Raw genomic sequence first — 12575 nt, 5'->3', positions numbered from 1 at the left:
CGGTAACCTATATATATATAAATAAGGCTATACTGATAACACGACCGGTAACTTATCTATATACAAATAAGGCTACACTGATGACACGACCGGTAACCTATCTATATACAAATAAGGCTATACTGATGACACGACCGGTAACTTATCTATATATAAATAAGGCTACACTGATGACACGACCGGTAACCTATCTATATACCAATAAGGCTACACTGATGACACGACCGGTAACCTATATATATATAAATAAGGCTATACTGATAACACGACCGGTAACTTATCTATATACAAATAAGGCTACACTGATGACACGACCGGTAACCTATCTATATACCAATAAGGCTACACTGATGACACGACCGGTAACCTATATATATATAAATAAGGCTACACTGATGACACGACCGGTAACTTATCTATATACAAATAAGGCTACACTGATGACACGACCGGTAACTTATCTATATACAAACAAGGCTATACTGATGACACGACCGGTAACCTATCTATATACAAATAAGGCTATACTGATGACACGACCGGTAACTTATCTATATACAAATAAGGCTATACTGATAACACGACCGGTAACTTATCTATATACAAATAAGGCTATACTGATAACACGACTGGTAACCTATATATATATAAATAAGGCTACACTGATAACACGACCGGTAACCTATATATATATAAATAAGGCTATACTGATAACACGACCGGTAACTTATCTATATACAAATAAGGCTATACTGATAACACGACCGGTAACCTATATATATATAAATAAGGCTATACTGATAACACGACCGGTAACCTATATATATATAAATAAGGCTATACTGATAACACGACCGGTAACCTATATATATATAAATAAGGCTATACTGATAACACGACCGGTAACTTATCTATATACAAATAAGGCTACACTGATGACACGACCGGTAACCTATATATATATAAATAAGGCTATACTGATAACACGACCGGTAACCTATATATATATAAATAAGGCTATACTGATAACACGACCGGTAACCTATATATATATAAATAAGGCTATACTGATAACACGACCGGTAACCTATATATATATAAATAAGGCTACACTGATGACACGACCGGTAACCTATATATATACAAATAAGGCTATACTGATAACACGACCGGTAACGTAGCTAGACAAGCTAATCAGGAAACGTCCAATACTATCTTTATATCGTCAACACATCAAGTTAAACTTTGTCGCTAGGACGTGCAAACATGGAGTCAGCAGAGTGGAGGAATGGTTTGTATAAAGTGTCAAAAAGCGTTAGTTGTAGTGTACTGGAATAAAGAACTGCATGGCGTTTGTTCACATGAATAACCAACACCATTTAAAGATATATTTCATGTGAATTTCACTATAATGATTTGTGGCTTAAACATTTGAAATTTAAACATGGACATGTAACTTGATTATTTAGCTCCCCAAATGCATATGTCGGCCTATACAACTTTAAGGTGGAAATATAATGACATATTTAAAAACATTTCTTGTTGAAATCTAAAGGTTCCAAGACTTTCAACTTCGCTAGCCAATGGTATTCAGTGCCGTACTCTATGGGACTGATTACCCTTGGCTAGCGAAGTTGGAAAAGACTTCAAGCCAACTGTTCAGTAATGGTCTACCGAGCATTATTAAATATCATAAGGTCACACAATTAAACATAATGAAATCTTTAGACAATTTAACCAATCGTCAGGCAGGAGCCCAATTTAGTATGCCATGCAAACACGTTTCGTGGGGGATAATAAAACAGAAAAAAATGCTCCCTTTTTCTTTGACTTACATGTACTTACAGTTAAGACATTGTATACCATAAAGAACGCATCAGTAGAAGTTGTCCATATATTTGGTCACTTTGAAAGTAGGTTTAGGCCATTCATTTTGTAACCCATTATTACAACATGCTACAGACGCAATAATTATAAGTTCTCTAGGCCTGTTAGTTATTTACATGAAGTTTTTACAAAGAGCTGAGCATATTTGATCTATATGACCTACAAGAATAAAAATCAATGTCGTTCATCCAAGCATGCTACATATGCAGTATCAGGTTTCTAAACATGTTAGTTTTTGTTAGAAGTAGGTTCAAGAGTTTAGAATATTTGACCTCTGTGACTTCAATGAAAGGCAGTCATTTATTTGAACAAATGTTTCGGTTCTTCATTCCAGTATGCTGCAGACACAGACCCATACGACCCTGAATGAAGGTCAATGCCATTTATTTAATAAACTTGGTAGCCCTTCATCAAAGCATGCTGTAAACTCAATATCAAGTCTATTGGCCGGCCTGTTAGTTATTGACAAGAAGCCAAAATGTTTAGCTTATTTCAACCCTGTGATCTTAGCATGGTCATTTATTTGTAGTACTGTATGCCAACATGCTGCATATCCTATGTCAGGTCTCTTGGCCTTTTAATTAGTTGAAAGATATCGTAAGATATTTAACTCAATGTAGGTCAATGCCATTTATTTAATAAACTTGGTAGCCCTTCATCAAAGCATGCTGTAAACTCAATATCAAGTCTATTGGCCGGCCTGTTAGTTATTGACAAGAAGCCAAAATGTTTAGCTTATTTCAACCCTGTGATCTTAGCATGGTCATTTATTTGTAGTACTGTATGCCAGCATGCTGCATACCCAATGCCAGGTCTCTTTGCCCTTTTCAATTAGGTGAAACCCTTGTGACCTTTTGAGTCAAGGTAGGTAGCCCTTCACCCCAGCATGCTAACGATTCAATATCAGGTCTCCTGGCCTCGTGACAGAAGGGGACTATAATCCCAATCAGTGTGTCGGTCTGTCTGTTCGGATGTTGATTCCCAGACAGTAACTTGAGAATGGATCAATGTTTTTTTGTATTTTTTTCGTGGAAACAATAGTAACCTATCAGGTAACCCTGCTTGGGATTGAATTTGGTCTCAAAAGGGCAATTAAGTTCAAAGGTTACTGATACTAACAAGAGGCCCATGGGCCTTAACGGTCACCTGACATCCAATAGTAATTTGTCATTTAAGGGCCAACATAATAGCTATGAGGGACTTTAACACATGGTGTGTTAATTTTTCCCTCCTGTATTCAACACAGAAGCTGAAGTAAATATGAACTGATGTTGATGAAACTCTGTATGCAATGAGGTCTTGGATAAATTTGCCGGGCATACTGGAACAATTTATCATAACTGACATATGGTTGTTGTTTTTCTTTCTAATTTTATCATCCTATGGTCAGGTGACCTAAAAAATTTAAGCCATTTAGACCCCACTGTGCTCCACCTCTCAGCCTTTGGGGATGAGACAGGGTCAAAATGACATAATAGCAAAATATCCTCTTGTGGTAATAATGTGAATCGAAAGTTTGAACAATTTCCAGTAGAAAATAAACAAAATATACCCAAGAAGTATTCAATATAAACTATAGCAAACTTAGCCTCCTCCCCAGGGGCAAACAAAGAGGCCAAGGGTTATAAAATTTACAATTCTGATAAAGCACCATAATATCTTTAGAACACAAGGTCCAATAATAGCATTATTACAAAGGACATGAACTCTATAATATAGTAACCGTCGAAAAATTCCCTTTTTCAAACTCATCCTAGATCTTGTTGATATAAGGCTACATACAGAGTTTCATGAAAATCAGTTCACATTTACCAAAGTTATCTTGTTCACAAGCACAATGATAAAATTAGAACAAAAGGCAATAACTTGTACGTTACTGTCGAATAATTCCCATTTTTGAACTCGTACGAAATCTTGTTGATACAAGGCTACATACAAAGTTTCATCAACCTCGGTTAACATTTACTCAAGTCATCATGTTCACAAAGTAAAGTTAACGCACGATGGACAATAGGCTATTGCAGCAGGTCACTATAATGTATGGTCAGGTGACCTAAAAATAGTAACAGTGACCTTGACCTTGACCTGGCAATCCTGAAACTGTATCTTGTCGAAAATATTATGGTCCTTTAAATTTGTGTGAAGTTTGATCAAAATCACTCAAGGAATGAAGCCGCTAGAGCACTGAAAAGGATTTTCTAAAAATAGTAACGGTGACCCTGACCTTGACCCTGCAAACTTGAAACTCAAACTTTTTCAGTCCTTTGTATTTGTGTGCAGTTTGATCGAAATAACTCAAGGAATGAAGCCGCTAGAGCGCTGACAAAGAAATTATCTAAAAATAGTAACAGTGACCTTGACCTTAGTCTGGCAATCTTCACACTCAAACTTGTCCGAGATATTATGATCCTTTGTCTATGTGTGAAGTGTGATCAAAATCACTCAAGGAATGAAGCCGCTAGAGTGCTGATAGGGATTTTCTAAAAATAGTAGCAGTGACCTTGAACTTGACCCCTGAAACTTGAACTCGTCCGAGATCTTGTTAATATTAAGCTACATACAAAGTTTCATCAATCTCGGTTCACATTTACTCAAGTTATCGTGTTCACAACAAAAAGTTAACACATGACAGAGTGCTGACAAAGAAATTATCTAAAAATAGTAACAGTGACCTTGACCTTAGTCTGGCAATCTTCACACTCAAACTTGTCCGAGATATTATGATCCTTTGTCTATGTGTGAAGTGTGATCAAAATCACTCAAGGAAAGGAGCCGCTAGAGTGCTGATAGGGATTTTCTAAAAATAGTAGCAGTGACCTTGAACTTGACCCAGCAACCCTGAAACTCGAACTCGTCCGAGATCTTGTTTATATTAAGCTACATACAAAGTTTCATCAATCTCGGTTCACATTTACTCAAGTTATCGTGTTCACAACAAAAAGTTAACGCACGACGGACGACGCACGATGGACAAAAGGCTATCGCAATAGGTCACCATGACCTATGGTCAGGTGACCTAGAAACACATTTTATTTTACTGACAATAACTTACGAATGATTTGATGGATCTTCTTAAAACTTCATACAATATCATATGGTATCTTATGAGGTAGCACAGCTTGGAATTTAATTTGAGGTCAATGGTCAATCATACTAACAAAAGATTAACATAAGTGCAAAAGGTTGCAAGAGTCAGCAGGAGACATGTATATAAGCTTCACTGCTTCAGCATTTCACAAGATGTGGATTGATAGGTCATCTTGACCGCTGGCTCAGATCACCAATATTTGTTGTGTACGCCCTCTAAGGTTTATTTAATTTGTAGATTTGAATGACTTACTTCCAACAATCTTATTTACTGTGGTACAGGTTGATCCCAGTGACCAGCTTGCTACTGAAATACTCTTGTACTTTATTATAATCCACAATTTTGTTCCATGCATCTAAAGTATATTACTTTTCAGCAACAGATTTATATACCCGTCGTATGTAGGCTGGGTGTATCAACAGATTTATATACCCGTCGTATGTAGGCTGGGTGTATCAACAGATTTATATACCCGTAGTATGTAGGCTGGGTGTATCAACAGATTTATATACCCGTAGTATGTAGGCTGGGTGTATCAACAGATTTATATACCCGTCGTATGTAGGCTGGGTGTATCAACAGATTTATATACCCGTCGTATGTAGGCTGGGTGTATCAACAGATTTATATACCCGTAGTATGTAGGCTGGGTGTATCAACAGATTTATATACCCGTCGTATGTAGGCTGGGTGTATCAACAGATTTATATACCCGTCGTATGTAGGCTGGGTGTATCAACAGATTTATATACCCGTCGTATGTAGGCTGGGTGTATCAACAGATTTATATACCCGTAGTATGTAGGCTGGGTGTATCAACAGATTTATATACCCGTTGTATGTAGGCTGGGTGTATCAACAGATTTATATACCCGTAGTATGTAGGCTGGGTGTATCAACTGATTTATATACCCGTAGTATGTAGACTGGGTGTATTAACAGATTTATATACCTGTCGTATGTAGGCTGGGTGTATCAACAGATTTATATACCCGTCGTATGTAGGCTGGGTGTATCAACAGATTTATATACCCGTCGTATGTAGGCTGGGTGTATCAACAGATTTATATACCCGTGGTATGTAGGCTGGGTGTATCAACAGATTTATATACCCGTGGTATGTAGGCTGGGTGTATCAACAGATTTATATACCCGTCGTATGTAGGCTGGGTGTATTAACAGATTTATATACCCGTCGTATGTAGGCTGGGTGTATCAACAGATTTATATACCCGTCGTATGTAGGCTGGGTGTATCAACAGATTTATATACCCGTCGTATGTAGGCTGGGTGTATCAACAGATTTATATACCCGTGGTATGTAGGCTGGGTGTATCAACAGATTTATATACCCGTCGTATGTAGGCTGGGTGTATCAACAGATTTATATACCCGTAGTATGTAGGCTGGGTGTATCAACAGATTTATATACCCGTAGTATGTAGGCTGGGTGTATCAACAGATTTATATACCTGTAGTATGTAGGCTAGGTGTATCAGCTGCTTATCTAGTAAGGATGGATTACTGCAGGAAAACACAACAAAAACACCAGGCTAGTAGACTTTACATTTAATATACATTTCTGTCTCATTAATATCTCAGTAACAATCCCTGCTATCACACACAACAGGCTGTCATCAACTATGTACAAACATCCCTCACACTACCAGCTCCCCAAAATGGCTAAAAGATAGAGTAGGTTTCTCAACTCAGTAACTATATACTGGGACTACATTAGGCAGGGAAATTAAATATATCCACACAAGGATGATGAAAAGCAGAACTTCATCCTCAAATTATGCATCATATACATTAATCTATAACCCTATCAAATAAATATGATTAAAATTGTTTTGTTAAGTAAATGACCATACATGTACCAAAAAGATAATAGATATATTACTGGGACATGTATATAGTAAATATTAGCTCTGTTATAACAATACTGTGGGGTAACTTTATATGTATAAAAGGATTGGTGTAAAATAATACCAAAGTCTGTTGTATGACTAGCACAGATGATGTAACAAATCAGCAGATCTGAAAACAAAGGAATGAATCCTCAGTATGTCGGTCAATGGACTGCTTTTATAATGTCCTCCTCTACATATATAGTCCAGGTATTGGAGTCCTCGTGCAGACTATCATCATTCTACAGTGACATAATCTTCTTGTGATAAAAGAATGGAATGGAAAATATTCCAATGTGAGCAGCAGAACCCATACCTTACGTGATCACTGCAAACCAACTTCATGTACAATTTTTCCTGTTCAATTTAAAAATTTTTTTTAAAAAAATTGAACAATTTTTCCGGGCTATTAAAATTATGCAAAAATATTTGCTATACTTGAAAAACATTACAAGCAATGAATGGTACACTAGCATCACAAGACTATATCATGAAATTTAATTGCTGTGAAAACGAGTTGTTAGCCATGAGAATACAAAATGTAAGTGAGTTTACTGTAGTCGTGTATGAATGTGACTAGACAAAAACAGTAAAGCTAATCAATTTCACCATCATTTCACACCTCCTTTAATAAGTAATATACCCCAACACAAGGTAAATACATAGAAAAGACAATTGTTGGAGCTTCAACCCCACACCTCCATCAAATATCAAATATTAATCTGTTAATTATTTAACTGTACTGTGTACTGCCTGGGCTAACCAAAGCAACCATTTACAATTACTATTGTTAATATTTCAGTTAATATATTACTCTTATTCATAAATAACACTATTTTTGCAGTTATTAATTCTGCTATACAATTAAAAATTAATTTGTACTCTTCCATACATGTCTTCTTAACCTTGTCAAATAAAACACACATAAACATGTATTTAAAAATTGAATATCTTCTGAAGACCCTAACAGTTCCCAGCACATGATAGAACTATCATCTTATTTATTCTGGACACAAACCTTCAGTAAAATCATCTGTATGTCTGAATTTTTTTAAAGATCTTCTTTGAAGTACATGAGCTGTAAGTTGTAGAAGCAAAAAGTCAGCCATATTCTTAATTTTTCTTTACTCATGACACATTAATGTTACAGTAAACATGCAATGTCTTTTAACATTTGAGATACATTATTATGGCATGATTCACATGTAAAAGACTTGCAAGTTTATGTAATATATGGGATACATGGCTAATGTTAGAGGCATCATATGTTGCGATCGGGTGGTGTAGTGGTTAAGGCGCTCGCCATTCACCTAGCCAGCCGGGGTTTGATCCCCGGTACAGACGTGTAAAGGTTAGGGGTCACCTGCCCGATCACATGGGTTTTCTCCGGGCACTCTGGTTTCCTCCCACACGAAGACCATTCACACGCTTACATCTGGGCCATCCAGAATGATTTACATAAGTTATATAACTTGTTTCTCAATCCATGTAAAATAAATAAAGTTTATATTTATATGTTGTAAAACAGGGTTATTTCCATAAAATGGGGGCGTTTATACAAAACTTCCAACACTTCTCCAGAAAAGGAGGGAGGGGGGCACTTATAAGGGGAGGGGCACTAATTACGGCAAATATGGTACATAGGAAGTTTAATATGTGACTTATGAACTGTGCCTAATGGACAATACCCATCCATGCCTAAGGCATAAAAAAATATTGTTTAGAATGGTAAGTCTGAAAATCTGTGATAGACAAAAACTACAATCAATAATTGTTTTATTTTCAAAGACCATTCAAAGTCATAAAACTCTTTAAGGTTCATGGTAGCATCAAAATATGTACCTGGATACATCCGTAGGTATCATACAGAAACAAGGAGTGTCCTCATGCATATGGTTAACAATAACCTACATATGCCTACCCTGTTGTCTGGTGAGCTCATGGTTGTTAGCAGGACTGGCACTTACACACTGGATCACTATCACATTGCTCTGTTTAGCTTTCACATTCATACACATACCAATACCACATCACACATACCAGGTAGATACAGCACTACCAGCCATGTAACAACATACATTATCATACACAGAAATAGCCCCACTTGTCACGTAATATAAGAGAGGTTGACAGCAATAATAGTGTGTTACTACAGACAATAAATCACACATGGTCATTCCATGTTTAATGCTACAAACATCACACTTCAAACTATCCGAGTGTGTGACCATAACCATAATATCTGCCTTATCTATGGCAACCATCAGATTTTTTGATAATCAAAATGTTTTCTTAAAGAAAAATGACCTTAATATAGGATTTTTGATATCCTGCCGATTTTCATGGTTTGGAATGCTGTCAGTACATTTGTATAACATTAAGATTGGATTCCTTGGGAACTACAGCATTCCTAAAGATGTGATAAAGAAGATTAAATCAAAACACCCCAGTGTAGGGGACTCTTTCCTGACCAACACAACATCATCCCACTAGTGATCCAAGATTCTCAGGTTTCCTGACACAATTTTGTTTTCTAGCACAGATCCTGAGGGGATGTCGATTCTCTCACCGTGATTGGCAATGATAATCACTGTCCCCTGTAATCAATACAAATAGCAGCTATATTCTGATCACAGAAGGATATATTTCTAATCTCTCAAACTATTACCTTGTGATAAATATGAATGTGAGCCTACTAATATACCATACAGATTCTATCTGTGAGGTAAGATTAATGTGCTAATATTCTTATACATCACTTTTATCAAATCTGATCTTCAATTAGAGAGACATAAAACATTATAATGATATGCCTATTATTTGTTTTTCCTTTTTTGTGAATCTATATCAGCTTTAGAGCAATGACCTTGAGTACTGACCTTGAGTATGACGTTTTTACCAAAGGTCACATCTCCAGACACTGTAAGGTGATCGAGTTCTAACATGTCTGGGATGTTGGAGAATCGGGTGAGGAACTCTTTTACCTGGAGAACATAAGATAATACTGATTACGGGTGAGGAACTCTTTTACCTGGAGAACATAAGATAATACTGATTACGGGTGAGGAACTCTTTTACCTGGAGAACATAAGATAATACTGATTACGGGTGAGGAACTCTTTTACCTGGAGAACATAGGATAATACTGATTACGGGTGAGGAACTCTTTTACCTGGAGAACATCAGATAATACTGATTATTAAGTCATTCTTAAATCCTACACTGGTGACAAGATTACTGTAACTTTGGAGAAGAGAAAGTTATGTCACACAAGTAATATAACTTTCAATTACAATAGTGATAGTTTTCAATGTTTTACAAGATAGTGAAGTCCTAAATAGTATCTTTAGCTAACTCTTATCTAACAAGAGACATAGAAGGAAAACTCAGTTTAGAGTTAACCTTCCAAGAAATCTTACCTTACTAAAGTGAGATCCTAGTTTGACGAGGGGAACGGAGGGAAAGCTACGTTTAGGGTTCATCTCCAGAGAACCTGTTCTCATATTGTATAAATTACTCATCACCAGAAGCAGGTCAGAGGTTGTCTTGACAGGTAAGAATCGGCGCCTAGGAACATTTATACCTGTAAATGAGAAACACTTAATTAAGACAGGTAAGCATTGGCGCCTAGGAACATTTATACCTTAAATGTAAAATACTTAGACAGGTAAGAATTGGCGCCTAGAAACATTTATACCTGTAAATGTAAAATACTCAATTAAGACAGGTAAGAACTGAAACCTAGGTATACTGTACATATCTATACCTGTATAGTCATAACAAATTATGCAAGTTTCAACCGAATCGCACTTGTAGAACTTGAGAAGAAGTTCAAAATGTGTTTTCAAGATCGTGGCTGTGGAGGCCATCTTGGGTTTTCGATTGACCTGAAAAATAACAACACTTTGTCTGGACCATGTCAGGATCATTTCAAGTGTCAGCCAAATTGCACTGGTAGAACTGGAGAAGAAGTTCAAAATGTGAAAAGTTTACACACAGCGGACAGCACATGGCACATGGTTGACAAAGACGGACGTCACATGATGACTATAGGTTTATATAGGTGTCACGAGAGTGATAGTATGTGGATATTGGTTCTCTTCGTATAAAAACTGCTAAGACAACTATAAACAGTTGAAAGTTTATTTATACAATAACGGAGACAGATAACCTTTCAGCACTGTGGCCGTAAAGCACACAGGCTTCCAGCTATAGGTGTTACATGTCCGGTGCCTATTTTCCATGTCATGTGTGGACACGCTTCCACCAGGGTGGGCGTGCACGTGCAAGGACAGGGTCATGCAGGGTCAATGTGACACACTCAACCAATCCATTCACTCACCTCTCCTACGTCATCATAACAACTTACATACACATTTACATGTACAGGACATTACATGACACAGGGACATGTAAATTCAGACAATACACAGCGCATGTAGTTTTAAGACCTAATATAATAGATTTTATGTTCACAGTGAATTCAAACACCGCGACATAGGATTATAGTATAGGTAGGTTTTGCGGACCATGGATACATATTTAGTATAGATACTGACCTAGCGCTCCATCAAAACTTTTAATGGCTGCCCCGACGGCTGTCTCCAGCTGAATGACGTTAAGTCCATTATCCAGAATCTGTAACAAGAGATAAACAATGCATCAGCCCACTTCTATATAGGCTGAAAATCTGCAAGATCCCAACCTATTCATTAATTCAAATTTGGCATGCATTTCTGAAACAAGAGGCCAATGGGCCTAAACGGTCACCTGATGTTTGATACAAATTAAGTTTACGAATCAGGAACACAGATCTAATAGGTCTACATACAAAGTTTAATCAAGCGCAGTTTATATTTACTCAAGTTATCACGTTCACAAAGTCCAATAATAATTATTAGTGCAAAGGGCAATAACTCTGTAAAATAACATAAAATCTCGCTGATTTTCAAATTCGTTCAAGATCTTTCTAATGTTAGTCTACATATGAAGATTCATTAAGCTTGATTCATATTTACCCAAGTTATCATGTTCACAAGGTCCAATAATAATCATTAGTGCTAAGGGCATTAACTTCGTAAATAACTGTCGAATCAAGCTGATTTTCAAACTCGTTTGAGATCTTTCCAATGTTAGTGTTCCTCCGAGATCTTTAATGTTAGTATACATACAAAGTTTTATTGAGCTCCGTTTATATTTACTCAAGTTATCGCATTCACAAGGTCCAATAACAGTTATAAGTGCAAAGGGCAATAACTCCGTAAATTACTGTCGAATCAAGCTGATTTTCAATTCGTCCGAGATATTTCCAATGTTAGTCTACATACAAAGTTTCATTAATCTTGATTCATATTTACTCAAGTCATCATGTTCACAAGGAAATGTTAATGCATGATGGATGACGGCGGACCTATGGTCAGGTGACCTAAAAATATGAAAGATCATTATATTCTAATAATATGATGTTTAACACTGACTACTGTCTGTATAGATGTTTTTACCTTAGGGTTGACGATAATTTCCATATCCAGTGTTTTCTCATCCACTACTCTCTTCATGGCTTCTAAACTTATCCACAGGTTGTTGGTGTTAAATATTCTATAATAAAGAAATGTCTATTTTCACAACAAATTGTAATAAAGTAGTGGAAAAAAATGTAAAAAAGGTGGATATAAGCCTTTGAAAAAATT

At 36.5% G+C, this 12575-nt stretch overlaps 1 protein-coding gene across 4 annotated transcripts in view; it reads right to left on the bottom strand.

The window, feature by feature from the left end:
• Nucleotides 1–6529: 6529 nt before the first annotated feature.
• Nucleotides 6530–12575, bottom strand: part of LOC138319330 (UTP--glucose-1-phosphate uridylyltransferase-like) — a 68713-nt gene continuing 62667 nt past the window's right edge. For all 4 annotated transcript variants that reach the window (XM_069262408.1, XM_069262409.1, XM_069262405.1 and 1 more), the window contains exons 10-14: nt 12387–12483; nt 11445–11523; nt 10305–10468; nt 9765–9869; nt 6530–9482 (exon numbers count right to left, since the gene is read on the bottom strand). In XM_069262408.1, the coding sequence (XP_069118509.1) occupies nt 9375–9482; nt 9765–9869; nt 10305–10468; nt 11445–11523; nt 12387–12483 (553 nt within the window). In that variant the 3' untranslated portion in view covers nt 6530–9374. The remainder of the gene's footprint in view (nt 9483–9764; nt 9870–10304; nt 10469–11444; nt 11524–12386; nt 12484–12575) is intronic.

Source organism: Argopecten irradians, chromosome 3 (assembly GCF_041381155.1).
Source record: "Argopecten irradians isolate NY chromosome 3, Ai_NY, whole genome shotgun sequence".
Classification (NCBI taxonomy): domain Eukaryota; kingdom Metazoa; phylum Mollusca; class Bivalvia; order Pectinida; family Pectinidae; genus Argopecten; species Argopecten irradians.
The sequence above is the reverse complement of the archived record's forward strand: the minus strand, read 5'-3'. Positions and strand labels throughout refer to the sequence as shown.